General features: G+C 38.5%; 1 protein-coding gene across 1 annotated transcript in view; it reads left to right on the top strand.

Annotated features, from left to right (window-relative positions):
• PKP2 (plakophilin 2) overlaps positions 1 to 20,692 on the top strand; it is an 84,592-nt gene that overhangs the window by 16,161 nt on the left and 47,739 nt on the right. Inside the window, exon 4 of the mRNA XM_067696114.1 lies at positions 5,129 to 5,264. Within this exon, the coding sequence (XP_067552215.1) occupies positions 5,129 to 5,264 (136 nt within the window). The remainder of the gene's footprint in view (positions 1 to 5,128; positions 5,265 to 20,692) is intronic.

The following is a 20,692-nucleotide window of genomic DNA, read 5'->3' as shown; positions in this document are numbered from 1 at the left end:
TTTTGCTATGTATGGAAAGGAAAGGGCGTCAGGGATATTTCCTGTAATGATCAAGGTGGCATCCATATCTGATTCTCTTCCTCCTTTGGTGTGCCCCATGGCTCATTTCAGTTCCCCGGGCTGCCCCCTGAGAGCTCTGCCTTTGAGAACACACACTCTGCTCTCCTTTGCCTTGCAGTGTCTCACATTTCAACCTCTATCCAGTCCCTATATTTGGAAACTGCTTTTTTATGTCTAGTGAAAGTCCCACATGTAAGGAAGTGTTCTTTCATATTTGTGGAACGTTCCTATAGAGTAGTTAGATAAAACTATAAACCTACATAATGACATAGGTATTAAACAATGGATCTTTGTTTCTAAAAGAAGAATGGCTGGTCAGTTTCTAATGCAGCTGAAAATCAAAACATTGGAGTAAAGAGAGATAGTGAACAACTGTTCTAAATCAGACTAATGAAAAAGGTTTAAGAAATCACCAAGTAAAACACTGTAGATCAGTTTTACTGAAAATATGATTTCTGTACCTATGGAGGACTGGTGGTTCAGCAAATGAATATTAGGTTGCTCCAGTGTACCCAACACTGCAGTAAGCACCATAGAGGATCCGTAAAAAAGAAAATAAGACACATCAAGTGCTAGATTGTACTAGTGTCTATAGGAATTCAGAGAACAAAAGAGTGATGTATTAGTAGAGGGAGAGAAAGGTGAGAGACTTTATCTCTGGTAGGATCACCAGTCAACTTTGTGACATAGAGCAACACAGAGCAGAAAAGATGTCATAAGAACTTCCCTTCACATCCTCTTAATTAACAACCTCTCTAGTTCTTTGATTCCTCAAGTCTCTTTTAGTTATATCTTTCTTTCCATTTCCATTTTTAACAGCCCAGTTCACAACTGTATTGCTTCAGCTAAGACTCTTGTAGTGCCCTCAAAACTGTGTCTAGAGACACATATCCACTCCAAAGTCATCTTTCCAAAGCAGTGCTTTCATCACACCTAAAATCTTTGTGAGGTAGGGTGGTTTGCATTTCCTAAGCATCTGACAACACGAGGGAGCTCTTCATTCATCATCTGGTGTTTGCTTGGCCTTCAGAGCTATTCTAATATCTGGGAACCAACCTAGGGCAGGGCTGTATTATTATTGGCAGGAATGCAGTTGCTGAGGGATTGCACACCTAAAAAAAAGGACCGTTTTTAATTTTTTCGTATAATATCTCATATTCTGACCAGTGATATTTTACACTGCTTCCTCTTTACATTTTTGTAAAACATATATTGATATCATATTAACATATTAACTAAAGTTGTTGAAAAGACTCACTTCTGGAGAATCTGCTCAGTGGATAATGGGGCCGAGGAACAACTGCTCATCCTGATGCTTCCCTCCCCAACCCCATCTCCCAAGCCACATTTCTACAGGCTTCAAGAAATGTTTTGTGAGTGAGCAGAAAGGGGGGAAAGAAGGACGAAAGGGAAGCAGGGAAGGAAGTAGGGAGGAAGAGAGATTGAGGTGAAACCAGGCAGGACCCTGCAGGGCCTTGGCTGGGTGCAAAATTCCCTCCATATCCCACGTTTCTTGTTTGAAGAAAGGCTTTTGTCTCCTAGGCCCTCTCTGAGTTCCAAAGAGCCGGCTCAAGTAGTTAATGATTAGAACATTGGAGTCACAGGACTCCTAGTTCATCCTGAAGGGATATAGATAACAATCTAACACATATCTCTGAGTTCTGCAGAAACTAGGACCGCCACTCATTGTGGATAGTGACTATGTGCTGACCACCAACACCTAGACCCCATACTGGTTGGAACCAGAAGGTTGATTGTTGAGATTCCTGGAACATCATCCTGTTACCTCACCACCATCAGAAGAATGTCCACAATCTGATCAGGCACCCTGCAACCCTTACTCCTAATTTTGCCTTTAAAAACCCTTCCCTGGGGCTTCCCTGGTGGCGCAGTGGTGAAGAGTCCACCTGCCAGTGCAGGGGACACGGGTTCAAGCCCTGGTCCGGGAGGATCCCTCTTGCTGTGGAGCGGCTGAGCCCGTGCACCACAACTACTGAGCCTGCGCTCTAGAGCCCGCGAGCTACAACACTGAGCCCGTGAGCCACAACTAATGAGCCTGTATTCCACAACTACTGAAGCCCATGCCTAGAGCCCATGCTCCGCAACAAGAGAAGCCACCGCAGTGAGAAGCCCACACACAATGAAGAGTATCCCCCCCACCCCACTCACTGCAACTAGAGAAAGCCCGCGCAGCAACAAAAACCCTAAAAATAAATAAATAAATTTATTTAAAAAAAAACCCAAAAACCCTTCCCTGACAGCCATCTGGTCTTTTGAGCATGAGCTGCCCATTCTCCTTGCTTGGGTGCCCTGAAGTAAATGCTGTACTTTCCTTCACCACAACTCTGTGTCATTAGATTGACTGCTGTGTGTTGCACTAGCAGACTCCAATTTTGTTGGGAAACAGAGGGGAGGAGTGCTATGGGAGAATAGAGGAGGAAAAGAATAGCTCTATCTGGGAGTAGGGCTATAGGAAAGATTTCACAGAAGTGATGATATTTGAATTGAGTCTTGAAAAATTAAGAATTAGGTAGAAGGGGGGCTTCCCTGGTGACGCAGTGGTTGAGAGTCCGCCTGCCGATGCAAGGGACACAGGTTCGTGTCCCGGTCCGGGAAGATCCCACATGCCGTGGAGCGGCTGGGCCTGTGAGCCATGGCTGCTGAGACTGCGTCCAGAGCCTGTGCTCTGCAACGGAGATGCCACAACAGTGAGAGGCCTGCGTACCGCAAAAAAAAAAAAAAGAATTAGGTAGAAGGGTGGGCTTTCTAGAAAAATCAGAGAGAGTGGCTTGTGAAGAGGCATGCAGTGTTTAGAGAAGGATTAAAAGTCTGGTGTGGTTGGAGGATGGGTTAGTCCATCAGGGGAGGGAGAGGAGATGGGGTGGAGGATGGCAGGAGATGGAGTCAGACTGAGGTCAGAACATATGCCATGTTATAGAGTTGGACTTTACAGACAATAACAAAACAGGAAATCGATGCCCTGACAGCTGTGGCAGACCTTCTTGTTGAGGAAGTCTTCGTTATGTTTTGGAATTGTTTTTAATGATAAAGTAAAGTAGCATTAGGTTGGCTGGTAGTGAATGCAGAAGTTCTTTGTGAATCATGTTCAGGAATGGAATTAATTGTTGGTGTTAGAGACTTGGGAATTCAAACTTTCCTGAGTCATTTATGACTTACGAAGTACATTAATGGCTGAATCTTGAAAAAAGAGAAGTGTTAAACAGGAGGTTATTCTTAGGTTATGAATGATCTTTCATTAGTTTAAACACCTGTAGTGGTGGATGGTAAAAGACTTAAAACTAATTTCACTTTTGATTTCCCTGTAAAGGAATTGGAGTCCATGCATATGAAATATTTCCATCTCTTTTTTTTTTAATAGATCTTTATTGGAGTATAATTGCTTCACAGTACTGTGTTAGTTCCTGTTGTACACCAAAGTGAATCAGTGAATATGCATATACCTGTCCCCATATCCCCTCCCTCTCGAGCCTCCCACCCGTCCTCCTTATCCCACCCCTCTAGTTCATCGCAAAGCACCGAGCTGATCTCCCTGTGCTATGCCGCTGCTTCCCACTAGCTAACTATTGGAAAACAGGATGGAGGTTCCATCTCTTTTTAAAAGGGTGTTTATATTAAATAAAAGTGATTCAAATTCTAGTTTTAGTGAAAATAGCCTACATTTTTTACCAATTAACTTGATTGCTAAGTTCCAACAGTTAAAAATATGAGATCATTATATAATTCTCAGTATAGACGCCAGAAGTGCTTCATTTTTAATACCCTTATACTCATGAGGTAACACTTCTGTGTTTGAACATGTGTTTCAGAAGCAGTGGAAATTAGTTTTTAGTCATGAGGCCCATTACTCTTATCCTCACCTGTGCCACACCCACACACACAGCCATTCACAACATACACGTGCTCACCTCTGTACACAGGCGCATGTATTGATGGGTTAGCCAGCTGTAAGAGAGAATTTCCTCACTGTTCTTGCTAGCAGGTACTGGAAAATTCCCTCCCATAATGTCTTAGGAGTCTCCATTACCTGAAATGAATCAGGTGTAACCTTCTTTGAAGCCAAAAAAAGTCCTAGGTTACCTTTAAAGCATGTCTTTAGCCACAGTCCTAACGTGTTGCCATCCTGAGTATGGTTTCTCTGAGGCGATACTTAAGGAAGTGCAGATGTGCAAAAGAAAAAAGGAAGTGCACATCTACCTTGGTAATAGGCTACCTAACCTAGTCACCCTCTAGGCAGAAGTAAAAGGGGAGGAAAAAAATGCCACTTCTGTGAGGCATTTGGGAGCTATTGTTTTACACATAGCAATTTTATTTGTTCTCTATAAAGTATCCTGTCAGTATCAAACTGAGTCAGATTTCATAACACTACTGCAATTAGTAGAGGACAAAGTATGCTACTAGATAGATGTAAACTGAATGTCATTACAATGGCAAAGCAAATGGTAACAGAATGTTTATAAAATTGTCTTTAAAAAGGGCTTTTTATTGTTGCATGTAATCATTACCTTTCCTGATGGATTCTGTCACACTAGCATGACTTATTTTAACCAAACAAACTCAGTTTTCCTGGCTTGTACTGTTTACATACTACTATATTCATCAAATAAGCGCACTTTTAGAATGCTTCTTTTAAAACTGAGTTTCAGGTGAAGTAACAGATTTTGAGCAGCTGGTGAGAAAAATCTAATGATTTTTGAGGGAAGGTGTTTAACTTACAGGTGTGACATTACCAGGGTAGGAATAATTTTTAATTTCTGTGACCAAATTTCTTTTAAATTTCATGTAAGATACATGTTTATCTTAAACAGAGTTAAGTTTCCTCTCAATTCAGTGGTATCTTTAGAGGCTAGTCTGACCAGAGCTGGAGTGTTTCTGCTGCTAGCTTCCTATACCTTCTGACCTCAGAGGCTGATTATTCCTCTGGCTGAAGAGGAGGCAAGGCTCAGACGTTCTAGGTGCTTCACGATATTAGCCAAGTCATCTCTGGAGGATCAAGTTGACAGGAGAGGGCAGGTTTGGAATTTTGCTGAATCTGTGACTGTTTGTCTAGGAATGCAGACACGGAGATGACTCTGGAGCGAGCAGTAAGTATGCTTGAGGCAGACCACATGCCGCCGTCCAGGATTTCTGCTGCAGCTACTTTCATACAGCATGAGTGCTTCCAGAAATCTGAAGCGCGGAAAAGGGTGAGCATATCATATTAAGTCTGATGTAAAACTAGCACACTTTCACATCTATTACGGTGATACTGCAAACTGAAACCAATTTTAATTTATTTTAATTTTTGAAAATCTTCATTGAGTTATGTCAATCGTAGCTCAATTTTTAAAATTAAATAAATAAATAACCTTTATTGAGACCTTTTAATTTAAAAGGAAATATACACTGATTGCCAAAAAAAATTTTCCTGCAATCCAGAAACTTAGAATGTAAATCACTACACATACCTCTCCCGTCTTTGTCTGACCTTTTAGAACCATCCCCAGAGATAATTGTTTGTATCAGTCTGTATAGTTTCAGATTTTTCTGAGAGAGAAAGGGAGTGAGAGAGAGAAAATGAATGTACATTTTAGGCTATTATTTTCTATGTTTAAAAAAATATATTAAATGTAAGCAATGTGGTCCAATTTTTGTTTTCCTTAAACAATTTCTTTAACATATTACAACAATGGATAGCTTTGTACATGTATCTTCTGGCATTTCCACCAGTGTTGCTATAGGACAGATCCTCCAAAATGGAATCAATGTTCGTTTTCAAAAGTGGTACATTTGTGGGGGAAAAAAATCATAGTTCAAAAAGGCATGCAGTGAAAAATAAGTTTCTCTCCTACTCCAAACCCCAGTCTACCCCCCATTTCCCTCTTTCTCTCTCAGCCTCCCATTCTCATTCCTCCTCCCTCCCTCCTTCTCTCTTTGTCTCTCTCATCAATTTTGGGGTATCTTTCCAGAGATAGGTTATGCATGTAGAAACAATTATTGGATGGGTTGGTTGAATATCCTTTTTTGTTTAAAATAAAATCACAAATGGTAACAGGTTATTTATAGTACTCAGTACTTTATGTTTTTATCTAACACTATATCTTGGAAATCTTCAGTATTTATTAGCCCTACTTCATTCTTTAAAACTGCCACATAGATTTCTCTTGTATAAGTGCACCAATTTTGTTTGTTCAGTTTTTTAACAGACTTGCTAAGGTTCAGAATGACAAAGTTTTGACATATGTTTTGATACTGTGAAACCATCATCACAATCAATATAATGAGCATATCCATTACCTCCAAAGTTTCCTTGTGCCCCTTGGTAATCAATACATCCCACCCCTACACAACCCACTTCCAGTCCCAGGCAACCAGTGATCTGCTTTCTGTTACTATAGATAAGTTGAATTTTCTAGGTTTGTATATAAATGGAATCATATTAGTAAATATGCATTTTTTGTCTGGATTCTTCTTTTTTTTTTTTTTTATGGTACGCGGGCCTCTCACCATTGTGGCCTCTCCCGTTGCGGAGCACAGGCTCCAGACGCGCAGGCTCAGCGGCCATGGCTCAGGGGCCCAGCCGCTCTGCGGCATGTGGGATCTTCCCGGACCGGGGCACGAACCCGTGTCCCCTGCATCGGCAGGCGGACTCTCAACCACTGCGCCACCAGGGAAGCCCTGTCTGGATTCTTTTACTCAGCTTAACTTAAATCTTTTAAGATCCATCCATGTTGTATGTATCAAAAGATGTGTGTGTGTGTATGGCTGAGTAGTATTTTGTTGTATGGATACACCATAATGTGTTTATCTATTTACCTGTTGATGGACATTTGAGTTTTGGCTTTTACAGATAAAGCTGCTATGAACACATGTGTACAAACAAATGTTTTAATTTCTCTGGGGTAAATTCCTTGAAGTGGAATGCCTGGATGATATGGTAGTTGTATGACTTTTTAAGGAGTTGCCAAACTGTTTTACAAAGTAGCTGTACCATTTTATATTCCCACTAGCAATGTATGAGAGTTCCAGTTCCTCGATATCCTAACACTTGACATGGTCAGTATTTATTAGAGCCTATAGGTTTGTAGTAGTATTTCACTGTGGTTATAATTTGCATTTTCCTAATGACCTGTGATGTTGAACATCTTTTCATTTGCTTATGTATCATCTATATACCTTCTTTGGTGAAATGTGTTTCCAGATCTTTTGCCCATTTTTTTATTTGGGTCTTTTGTTTTCTTATTGAATTCTGATATTTCTTTATAGATTCTGCGTATAAATCTTTTTTCATATATATGATTTGGAAATATTTTCTCTCAGTTGTGTTTTGTTTTTTCATTCTCTTAACAGTTTTTAATTTTGATGGAGTCTAATTTATCAGTTTTTCCTTATGGGTCATACTTTTCATGGTGTATCCAAGAAATCTTTCTGTACTCCAAGTTCACAAAAATACTCTTCTATATTTTCTTCTAGAAGTTTTTTAAGTATAATATTTTATAGTTGATCAACAGTCCTTTTGGGGTTAATTTTTGTATATATTGCAAGATGTGGACCAAAATTCCTTTTGTTAAAATATATGTATATGCAATTGTTTAGGCAGGATTTGTTAAAAAGACTAGCCTTTTGGTACTGAGTTATTTTTGCACTTTTGTTGTAAAGGAATTGATCATATGCATATATGTGAGTTTATTTCTGGACTTTGTATTCTATTCCATTGATCTCTGTCTATCTTTTTTTTTTTTTGCGGTACGCAGGCCTCTCACTGCTGTGGCCTCTCCCATTGCGGAGCACAGGCTCCAGACGCACAGGCTCAGTGGCCACAGCTCACGGGCCCAGCCACTCTGCGGCATGTGGGGTCTTCCTGGACCAGGGCACGAACCCATGTCCCCTGCATCGGCAGGCAAACTCTCAACCACTGTGCCACCAGGGAAGCCCTATCTTTATACAAATACCATACTGTCTTGATTACCATAGTTTTATATTAAGTCTTGAAATTAGGTGATGTTAGCCCTCTGACTTTGTTCTTTTTCAAGTTATTTTGGCTATTCTAGGTGTTTTGCTTTCCATTTGAATTTTAGAAATGAGCTTGTCAATTTCTATATTTTAAAAAACTGCTGGGATTTTGTTTTGAGGTTGCATTGAATCTGTAGATCAATATGTGGAGAATTGACATCTAAACAAGTCTTCTGACCTCTGAACATGGTATACTGCACCACTTACTTAGGTCTTCCTTAATTTCTCTCAACAGTGTTTTGTAGTTTTTACTCTAGAGATCTTTCATTCTTTTGTCAGATCTTTCCCTAAAGATATCATATTTCTAGATGCTTTTATAAATGGTCAAGTTTTGTTTTTCAATTTCAATTTTTTGTAGTTCAATGATAGTAGATAGAAATGCAGTTGATTTTTTTATATGTTGGTTTGTACCTGTGTTATTACCTAATTCACTTATTAGCTGTTGTAGCATATTTGTAGATTCATCACATTTCTACGTAGAAGGTCATGCCAACTGCAAATAAAGACAGTTTTGTTTCTTCCTTTCTAATCTGGATGACTTATATGTCTTTTTTTTTTTTAATTTAGTACTGGCTAGAACCTCCAGTACAATGTTAAAAAGAAGTGAGAGTGGACATGTCCTGTTCCTGATTGTAGGGGAAAGCATTCAGTTGTGCTTACACTATTAAGTCTGATGCTACCTGTAAGGTTTTTTTTTGTTGTTGTTTTTTGAGGAATTTAATCTGGGGTATTTTTGTGGTTTTTCTTTTCTTGCTTTTTTTTTTTTTTTTTTTGGAAGAAAGGGAAAAGGCTGATACTTTAGTATTTTTAACAACAGTTTTTTCCAGCTTTTTGTTTTGTTTTTTTAATTGAGATATAATTGACATATAACATTATATTAGTTTCAGGTATACAATATAATGGTATGATATATGTATATATTGTGCAGTGATCACCACAATAAATCTGGTTACCATTTATCACCACACATAGTTACAAAATTTTTTGTCTTGTCCTGAGAAGTTTTAAGATCTACTGTCTTAGCAACTTTCAAATATACAATACAGTATTATTAATTATAGTCATCATGCTGTACATTACATCCCCAGGACTTATTTATTTTATAGCTGGAAGTTTGCACCTTTTGACCCCCTTCACCCACTGCACCCTGCCCCAAACCCCCTCCCCACCTCTGGCAACCACCAAACTGTACTCTGTACCTATGATTTTCGGGTTTTTTTGTTTTATTTGTTTCTTAGATTCCAGATGTGAGTGAGGTCATAGGGTGTTTGTCTATCTCTGTCTGACTTATTTCACTTAGCATAATGCCTTTAAGGTCCATACATGTTGTTGCAGTGGCAGTAATTCCTTCCTTTTTATAGCTGAATAATATTCCATATATATATATTTACACACCACAACTTCTTTATCTATTCATCCACCGATGGACACTTAGGTTGTTTCCATGTCTTAGCTATTATACATAATGCTGCAGTCGAGTTTCCCTGGTGGCGCAGTGGTTAAGAATCCGCCTGCCAATGCAGGGCACATGGATTCGAGCCCTGGTCCAGGAAGATCCCACATGCTGCAGAACGACTAAGCCCATGCGCCACAACTGCTGAAGCCCGTGCACCTAGAGCCCGTGCTCTGCGATGAGAAGCCACCGCAATGAGAAGCCCGCACACCGCAATGAAAAGTAGCCCCCGCTCACCGCAACTAGAGAAAGCCTGTGCACAGCAACAAAGACTCAACACAGCTAAAAATAAATAAATAAATTTATTTAAAAAATAATAATGCTGCAGTGAACACGGGGGTTCATATATGTTTTTGAGTTAGCGTTTTTGTTTCCTTCAGATAAATACCTATAAGTAGAATTGTTGCATTATATGGTTATTTTATTTTTCATTTTTTGAGGAACCTCCATACCATTTTCCACAGTGGCTGCTCCAATTTACATTCCCACCAACAGTACACAAGGGTTTCTTGTCTTTTTGGTAATAGCAATTCTAACAGGTGTGAGGTAATACCTCATTGTGGTTTTGATTTTCATTTCCTTGTTGATTAATGATGCTGATTAGTGACACATCTTTTCATGTGTTTATTGGCCATCTGTTTTCTTTGGAAAAATGTCTATTCATGTCCTCTTCCCATTTTTTAATCAGGTTGTTTGTTTTGATGTTGAGTTGTATGAGTTCTTTGTATACTTTATATACATAAAGTATATAAAGTATATATACTTTATATATATCCCTTATCAGGCATATGATTTGCAAATATTTTCTCCCATTGTATAAGTTGCCTTTTGTTGATCTATTCTTCTGCTGTGCCAGAAGCTTTTTAGTTTGATATAGTCCCACTTGTTTAATTTTGCTTTTGTTGCCTTTCTTTGGATGTCAAATCCAAAAAATCATCACCAAGACCAACGTCAAGGAGCTTACAGCCTATGTTTCCTTCCAGGAGTTTTATGGTTTCAGGTCTTACGTTCAAGTCTTTAATCCATTTCAGTTGATTTTTGTGTATGGTGTAAGATAGTGGTACAGTTACATTCTTTTGCATGTGGCTGTGCAGCCTCCCCAAAACCTTTTATTGTGTATTCTTGCCTTCTTTGTTGTAAATTGATCATAATGTGTGGGTTTATTTCTGGGCTCTCTAATCTGTTCCACTGATCTATATGTCTGTTTTTATTCTAAAATCATACTGGTTTGATTGTTATAGCTTTTTAATATAGTTTAAAATCAAGGAAGCATGATGCCTCCAGCTTTGTTCTTTTTTCTCAAGATTCCTTTATCTATCAGGGTCTTTTGTGGTTCTATATAAATGTTAGGATTGCTTGTTCTACTTCCATGAAAAATACCATTGGAATCTTGATGGGGATTTCATGGAATCTGGAGATTGCTTTGGGTAGTATAGATGTTTTTAATGATATTAATTCTTCCAGTCTATGAGCATGGAATGTATTTCCATTTACTTGTGTCTTCTTCAGTTTCTTTCATCAGTGTCTTATAATTTTCAGTGTACAGGTCTTTCACCTCATTGGTTAAATTTATTCCTAGGATTTTATTCTCTTTGCTGCAGTTGTAAATGGGATTGTTTTCTTAATTTCTCTTTCTGATAGTTTGTTATTAAGTATACAGAAATGCAACCGATTTTTGTATATTAGTTTTGTATCTTACAACTTTACTGAATTTGTTGATTAGTTCTAACAGTTTTCTGTGACATCTTTAGGGGTTCCTGTACATAATATCATGTCATCTGCAAATAGTGATGATTTTACTTCTTCCTTTCTGATTTGATGCCTTTTATTTCTTTTTCTTGCCTAGTTGCTCTGGCTAGGACTTTCAATACTATGTTGAACAGAAGTGGTGAGAGTGGGCATCCTTGTTGCTTCTGATCTTTGAGGAAAAGCTTTCAGCTTTTTACCATTGAGTATGATGTTAGCTGTTGGTGTAGGTTTTTCATAAATCACCGAATCAAGTTAAATAACTTCCCTTCTGTCCCTAATTTAATAGACTTTTCCCCCCCTCAGGAATGACTGTTGAATTTTATTAAATGCTTTTTATACATTTATTGAAATACTTCTCTGGTTTTAATTTTGCTAATACGATATATTACTTTGATTTTTAAATGTTACCCATTCCTATGATGAAACCCACCTGATCATGATATACTGTCACTTTTTATATTTTTGAATTAGATTTGCTAAAATTTTGTCAAGAAATTACAAAGCTAATTTACGAATGATATTGACCTGTAATTTTCTTTTCTTGTAATGTCTTTGTCCAGTTTTAGATTGAGGGTAATACTAGCCTAATAGAATAAATTGGAAAGTTTCCTCTTCTCTTCAATTTTCTGAAAGATTTTGATGGGACTTGGTATTATTTCTTCCTTAAATGTTTGGTGGAATTCACCAGTGAAGCTATTTTGATCTTAAGTCTTCTTTGTGAGAAGGTTATTAACTATAAATTTAATTTCTTTAACTGATATGGGGCTATTTGGACTATTTATTTCTTCCTATTGAGTTTTGGTAGTTTATGTCATTCAAAGACCCAAGTCTTTGTTCATTTTATCTAAGTTGTTCCAGTGCTCTTCATTTCTTTTTGTAGGTGTCATCTGATGTCATTTCCCTTTGCCTGAAGAATTTTTTAAAACATTTATTATAATGCAAATCTCCGATTAACTATTTCAGCTTCGAATACCTGAAAAAGAATTTCATCTTTGCTTTTGAAAGTTATTTTCACTAGTAACAGAACCCTAGGTTGATGGTGTTTTAATTCCAGTACTTGAAAGTTGTTGCGCCATTGTCTTGTCACCTGCATTGTTTCAGACAAGAAATGTCCTGTCCTCCTTATTTTTGTACTGTACATGATGTGTCTCTCCCTGCCTACCCAAGCTGCTTTTAAGATTTTATCTTAATCATTGGTGTTGAGCAGTTTGGTCACAATGTACCTTTGTGCAGTTTTCCGTAGGCTTCTTAAGTTCATTAGACTTCTCAAATTGTTGATTCCTGCTTTTCATCAAATTTTGGAATTTTGTTTGGGAAATTTTCTTCTGTCCCGCCTTTGGGAACTACAGTTACATATATATTAGGCTGCTTGAGGTTGTCCCACAGCTCATGCATACTTTATTTTTCTTTTTTAGTTGGTTTCTTTTTTCTGTATGTTTCTTTTTGGATAAATTCATTTTCTATGCTTTAAATATACTAAAATTTTCTTCTGCAATGTTTAATATGCCATTAATCTCATTCAGTATATTTTTTACTTCGTAAATTATAGTTTTCCTCTCTAGAAGTTAAATTTGAGTCTTTTTATATCTTCTGTGTCCCTACCTAACATGTTTCATCTTTCCTGAAGATTTCTGAGCGTAGGGAAGACTGTTAAAATAGCTGCTTGAATGACCTTGTCTGTTAATTCTAACATCTGTGTCCATTCTAGGTGGGTTTCATTTTTTAAAAATTTATTTTATTGGGGCTTCCCTGGTGGCGCAGTGGTTGAGAGTCCACCTGCCGATGCAGGGAACACGGGTTCATGCCCCGGTCCGGGAGGATTCCACATGCCACGGAGCGGCTAGGCCTGTGAGCCATGGCCGCTGAGCCTGCGCGTCCGGAGCCTGTGCTCCGCAGCAGGAGAGGCCACAACAGTGACAGGCCCGCGTACCGCAAAAAAAAAAAATTTATTTTATTGAAGTATAGTTGATTTACAATGTTGTGTTAATTTCTGCTGTCCAGCAAAGTGATTCAGGTATACATATATGTATTCTTTTTCATATTCCTTTCTATTATGGTTTATTACAGAATACTGAATATAGTTCCCTGTGCTGTACAGTAGGATCTTATTGTTTATCCATTCTATATATAATAGTTTGCATCTGCTAATCCCAAACTCCCAATCCTTTCCTCCTCTACCTCCCCCTCCCACTTGGCAACCACAAGTCTGTTCTCTATGTCAGTGAGTCCATTTCTGTTTCATAAGTAAGTTCATTTGTGTCATATTTTAGGTTCCACATATAAGTGATATCATATGGTATTTATCTTTCTCTTTCTGACTTACTCACTTAGTATGATCATCTCTAGGTCCATCCATGTTGCTGCAAATGGCATTGTTTCATTCTTTTTTATGCCTGAGTAGTATTCCATTATATCTATCACATCATCTTTATCCATTCATCTGTCAGTTGTTTCCATGTCTTGGCTATTGTGAATAGTGCTGCTATGAACATAGGGGTACATGTATCTTTTCAAATTATAGTTCTGTCCAGATATATGCCCAGGAGTGGGATTGCTGAATCATATGGCAACTCTATTTTCAGTTACTTGAGGAACTTCCATACTGTTTTCCATAGGGGCTGCACCAATTTACATTCTGAGTGGGTTTCATTTGATTGTTTTTACTTCTCATTATGGATAATATTTTTCTTCTTTGCATGCCTGGAAATTTTTTATCGAATGCCAGGTATTATGAATTTTATCTTGTTGGATGCTGGACATTTTTATATTTGTAGATATTCTTGAGTTTTCTTCACAAACTCAAGGATACAATTAAATTACTTGAAAACAGTTTGACTCTTTCAAATCTTGCTTTTAAGATTTGTTGGTGGGACCAGAGCAGCATTTATTCTAGAACTAATTAGTCCCCACTTCTTAAGGCAAGACACTTCTGAGAACTCTACCCAATGTACTATGAATTATGAGGCTTTCTGGCTGGCTAGTGAGAACAGGCCCTGTTCACGGGCCTGTGTGAGCATGAGGAGCAGTAACTTTTTTAGGCAGTTACTTCCCTGGCCTCAGGCAACTTCCTCACAAAGATAAACTGATTAATACTCTACTGAATACTAAATGGGGACCCTCTGCAGATCTCAGGAGTTCTCTTTCTGTGCAGCTCTTTTCTTACTGTTACTCCTCCCTGCAAACACTAGCCTCTTTGTTCTTCTTGGATTCTTCACTCTTTCTCCTCAGCTCTGCTTGTTGAATTCCACTTAGGTTTTCCCAAATCGCACCACAGCCTGGGAACTCTCTCTAGACTGTGATCTGAGGCAGCAGTAGGGCTGTCCTTGCTTGTTCTCCATCTCTTAGGGATCACTGTCCATCATTGCCTCATGTCCAGTTATTGAAACTATTGTATGTTTTGTCTGGTTTTTAAAATTGTTCAAATGGTAGGTAAATCCAGTCCTCATTACTAGTGAGTCACTTTTAATTTTGATAAATAGCCTCCTATAAATCTTCCCCCAAATTATACAAATTTACACTCCCACCAGCATGGTGTCAAAGTGCCTATTTACATGCACCATTACTACCACAAGATATTATTCTTTTTTGTTCATTTTTGTTAATCTGATAAGGAGAAAGAAAGGTATCTCTTTATAGAAGAAATTCGCTATTTCTGGAACTAAAGACGAATAACTGATCAGGTAATCAGAGTTACAGAGAAATTCTTTTAAAAAATTATACACACACACACACTTACAGAGTTTGTCAGTCTTTCATACATAAACTATGCCAATTATGTTTCATTTGCCATTTTTAGGTTTTTTGGAGTGAGATGAGAACTTAGTGGCCCTTATTCATCTGAGTTCATATCCTTCTAGATTCTTATATTTTTACCTAGTCTTTCAGGTTAATTTCTTCCACAACCAATTACAGAGCTTTTTAAAGCTCTTCACCTTTATCTAGTCTTTCTAAAGCATTCAAATTAGTTTTCAGAGACACAGAGCTTTTTCAGAGTAGGTAAGTAAATTACATAATTACAATAACAAGTATAACTGACATAAATGCATTGGGTAAGAAACCTAAGTTATTCTTGGTAAACTAGAAGAAATAAGAATGCAAAGACCAACATATACTAACCTACAGCTTTGATAGTACTCAAAATCCGTGGATGTCACAGAGGGAAAAGAGAATGTGATTAATCCTGCAGATCAGTTAGTAAGTCAGACAAATGAGCTTCCACTAATTTTTTTTCACTTGCATTTCATTAATTATTCATGAAGATGAGCATTTTTTGATATTTTTTGACTTTGTATTTATTCAGTCAGTTGTCATTTTTTAATTCATTGACTATTTTTTCTAAGACGTGTTTCTGTTTCTTTTTTTTTTAATATTTATTTATTTATTTATTTATTCATTTATTTTGGTTGCACCGAGTCTTAGTTGTGGCAGGCGGTCTCCCCAGTTGCAGCTCTCAGCCTCCTTAGTTGCAGCTTACTGGCTCCTTAGTTGTGGCATGCGAACTCTTAGTTGCGGCATGCATGTGGGATCCAGTTCCCTGACCAGGGATCGAACCTGGGCCCCCTGCATTGGGAGCACAGTCTTACCCGCTGTGCCACCAGGGAAGTCCCAAGACGTGTGTCTGTTTCTTAATTATTTGTAAGAGTTCTTTACCTATTATGCACGTTAATCCATTGCTACATATGTGACAGTGTTGTTTCCTAACTTTGCTTATGATATCTTTCATTGTGCATGATTTTAAATTCTTTTCTTTTTCTTTCTTTCTTTCTTTCTTTATTTTTGGCTGCATTGGGTCTTTGTTACTGAGTGCGGGCTTTCTCTAGTTGCAGCAAGTGAGGGCCACTCTTTGTTGTGGTGCACGGGCTTCTAATCACCGTGGCTTCTCTTGTTGCGGAGCACAGGCTCTAGGAGTGTGGGCTTCAGTAGTTGTGGCACATGGGCTCAGTAGTTGTGGCTCGCGGGCTCTAGAGCACTGGCTCAGTAGTTGTGAAACACGGGCCTAGTTGCTCCGCAGCATGTGGGATCCTCCCGGACCAGGACTCGAACCCGTGTCCCCTGCACTGGCAGGTGTATTCTTAACCACTGTGCCACCAGGGAAGTCCCTAATTTTAAATTCTTATGAAGTAAATTTGTCAATATTTTTCTTCATGATATCTGTATTTTATGTATTGCTTCAAAAGACCTATCCCATCTATTTTACTTTTAAAAGTTATGTACGTTTTGGGTATTTCTCACTGACCCTTTGCCTATGTTTATTCCATGGAAAAAGTAAGTAAGCATTTTAATTTATTTTTTATTTTTTATTTTTTTGCGGTACACGGGCCTCTCACTGTTGTGGCCTCTCCCATTGCGGAGCACAGGCTCTGGACACGCAGGCTCAGCGGCCATGGCTCACGGGCCTAGCCGCTCCGCGGCATGTGGGATCTTCTCCGACTGGGGCACGAACCCGTGTCCCCTGCATCGGCAGGCGGACTCTCAACCACTGCGCCACCAGGGAAGCCCAGTGAGCATTTTTAAAAATAATATATTTAGCTAGTAATAAACCTTCTTTATACACAAATCTTTTTTTATTCTCAATTTTTAAAACTCAGCGTTTTTATACATGCTTTCATTTTATAACGTGGAATTACATGAAATTTTCTCTTGTTACCCAAGTTGGGCTAGATTTCCACTATCCCCTAAATTACTAATTTGATTGTAAATACCATTTTGCTTGCATATAGGATTAAACCTATGCTTGCCTTCTTAGCTCTTATTCATTGTAATAAAGCTAGAACAAAGACTGGTTTTAAAAGTAATGAAACATGAAAACTATATGAAACCTATACACGTATATGCTTGGTAGAAAATCTAAGAAGTGAAAATATAACCCAAGGGCATTAACAAAATCCCATTAATATTAAGAATGGTACTATAGTTTTTTAATGTTACTTACAAAAAACAGTTACAGTTTGAATATAAAGATCAAAATTTTAAATCATAAACTTCAATGGCAACTTTTCAGTTATTATTTTATTTGATTAAGACTCAGCATTTAACACTGTCAATCCCTCATTCCTTTTTGAAACTTTCTTCTTTTGGCCCCAGAGTCTCCTGGCTCTTTTTCCATTTATCTGGCTCCTTCAGGTTTCCTCTGTTAAAAAAAAAAAAAAAAATTATCCTTAACCTGTACCTTAAATGTTTATGTTCCCTAGATGCTTTCCTGGGACTTTTCTTATTTGACACCATCTCCTGACCCACCTCATCTACTCCTCTGACTTTCACTAATGTGTAATCTGAGTGCTAATGACTCACAGCATCTCCAGACCTTACCTTTCCCTGGGTTCCAAACCACATGTCCGTCTATTTGCTAGACATCCCACTGAACTCAATATCAACTTATCTAAAAATGAACACATTATCTTCATTGCTGTTTTTTCTCTACTGTCCAGTCAGTTCTTCTAAACTTGTTCTTTCTGCTGGGTTGGCAGGTAGGGCATGTGGTGGTTTAAGCATTGACTCTCAAGAGTAGCCAGGGGCTGGGTGTGAATCCCAGCAACCTAATTACCTGGGTGACCTTGGGCAAGATATTTTACCACTCTAAACCTCAGCTTTCCTTTAAACTGGAACTAATAGTCCTACTACAAAGAGTTGTTGTGAGAATGCAATCAGATAATCATACAATGCTTGCCCTGAAATAATAACTCACTCCTCTGTGAGTGGTAGTTCACCCAGGTAGTTTGACACCTAAATAGAAACAGAGACTTTGAACCTTCTTTCTTCCTTACTTCTCACGTTCATGCAGTCTTCAAGTCCTATTAAGGCTGCTTTTAAAAGTGTCCTGGGGACTTCCCTGGTGGTCCAGTGGTAAAGAATCTGCCTTTCAATGCAGGGGACGTGGGTTCAATCTCTGGTCGGGGCACTAAGATCCCACATGCCACGGGGCAACTAAGCCCGCACGCCACAACTAGTGAGCTCACGCGCCTCAACAAGAGAGTCAGCATGCCACAAACTACAGAGCCCATGTGCCCTGGAGCCCGCGCGCCACAACTGGAGAAGAGAAAACCTGCATGCCACAACTAAAGAGAAGCCCGTGCACCACAACCAAGAGCCAGAGCACCACAACACAAGATCCCACATGCCTCAACAAAGATCCCGTGTGCCGCAACTGAGACCCAACACAGCCAAAAAATAAATAAATAAATAAATAATTTTAAAAGTGTCCTGAATCTGCCTACATCTTGCTCTCCCTAATCATGATGCTGATCCCTGTTACCATCATCCTTTTAATCTAGCTGCCTCCTAATTAATCTCTCTGCCTCCATTCTTATCTACTCCTAATCCCAGTCTCTTCACAGCATCCAGCAAGACCTTTCCAATATCTGCCCTGCTTGCCTGCAATATAAAGGACAAATCCCTTAATTTAATCTGCAAGACCCTTCTTAAGCTGGTTTTGTTTCCATGCCTGCTTCAAATCTCATCACCGAAGCAGTGACTGCAATAACTGTCTTGCAAAATCTTATTGTAAAACTAATATAAACTGATTATAAGAAATTTGAGAAATTAAGAAAGAAAAAAGGAAAAAAGCCCACAGTCCTTCTATTGTTATCATTTGGTATTGCTCTCTGATTTTTTTAATGCATACATGTACACAGCTGTCATCAAATTGAATATGTAGCTTTGTTTATGGGGATGTTTTGTTTTTAAAAAGCATGCCTAAATACATGCTTGTTGTTTAAAAAAATACAGAGTAGCATGCCCCATTCATACATTATAACCCCAACATTTCTCCCAAACCCCCTAGTTTCATTCCCTTCTTTATGTCTGTGAGCAGAAATGCATTAGATATTTTATTCAACTTTTTCAATAACATTGCCTCAAGCATTTTCTCATAACATTAAAAATATTTTGTAAAGTGGTGGTCCCTGGTGGTCCAGTGGTTAGGACTCTGCACTTCCACTGCAGGGGCACGGGTTTGGTTCCTGGTCGTGCCACTGCATGGCCAAAAATATATATATATTGTAAACTTCATTTTAATGGTGGCATATTAATGGTCATAGTAGTAGCTATGATGTGTGGAGTAACTACTCTGGGCCTAGCACACTGCTAATGTTGCACAATCCCCATTTGACTGATGAGGGAACTATATGACAAATAAAATGTCAGTTCAAACATTGCTGTGCCTCTCCTGTGGACACCTCAGTATTATGGATATGTGACAATTAATCATTAACCAGTCTTCCCCCATCTTTGGACATTTATGCTTTCTTATTTTTCCATATTATAAATAATTTAGTTACTATTATCATGTTAGTCCGTGTCTGCATTTCAAATTATTTCCTAATGAAGTTTACTAAAAGTGAATATGTTTGAAGTTTTTGACACATATTGACAATTGCCTTCCTGAAAGGTTATACCAATTTGCAAGGAGTGATTAATTCTAATGGGAGGGAAGGGAGAGAAAGAAGGTGACACTTCACAGAGGAGATGACATTTGAGCTGGCTTATGCAGGATGAGTAGGACTTTGCCGGAAAAAGCAGAGTGAGCAGAGCATTCCAGATAGGAAAGGAACTGAGAGCAAAGGCACCAGGCATGAGGGAGCCAACAGAGTTTGTTCCCTCAACTTATTTGCCACCAGAAACCCTCATCATTTAATTCTTCTAGAGTTGGCAGGGAAAAGAATCAGAACAGTCAAGGAGAAAGTTAAAATTCTAATATGCGATTTTGCCCTTTCACATATTTAGAAGCCATCTCAAATGAAGCTTTTTTTAAAGTTCTGAGATGTTTGTGTTAGTCTGGTTGTTTCCTTTCCCAAAGGGGGAACAAATCCCATGAGGATTCAGTATAACAAACATATGCAACCTCTCTGGTCCCACCTGTTTCCCTGAATTCAGAGGGGCAAGAACAGTGCATTTAACGTTGGAACTAATATGAATAGGAGTCACTACCAACTGCCCTAGTTATAAGCAATGAGCAGAATATTATCAACTTCTTGTATTTGATATGATATATATCTATTTGATAAAATGGATAAAGGTAACTAAAATCTATTTTTAAATGTGAGGTAGGTGCCAGATACTAGGAGGTCACATTCTACAGTGAGCAGAGCTGTAGCTGGATTTCAGCATTTATCTGAGTATCAGGTGTCTGCAGTTCCTTCTTTCCAGGCTGGAGCAAGTGCTGAAAGCCAAGGGGATAAAGGTGACAGGGTAAGGAATGGGTTAGAGTGCTATTAGCAGAAGACAGCCATTCATGCCACCCAGGCAGGGCAGTAGAGGCTTCCACTAGCCACTTCTCACTCATGCTATCATCACAGCTGGAAATGCAATTTAGCCAGGAGGCCATTTCACATCATATTTTGAAGAAGGCAACTTATTAGTTGTAAATTAAGTAATGAAATATTTCTATCGTCTAGCTGCCATTTATGAAGTCTAGAGCGTATG

Source organism: Pseudorca crassidens, chromosome 11, assembly GCF_039906515.1.
Source record: "Pseudorca crassidens isolate mPseCra1 chromosome 11, mPseCra1.hap1, whole genome shotgun sequence".
Lineage (NCBI taxonomy): Eukaryota > Metazoa > Chordata > Mammalia > Artiodactyla > Delphinidae > Pseudorca > Pseudorca crassidens.
The sequence above is the reverse complement of the archived record's forward strand: the minus strand, read 5'-3'. Positions and strand labels throughout refer to the sequence as shown.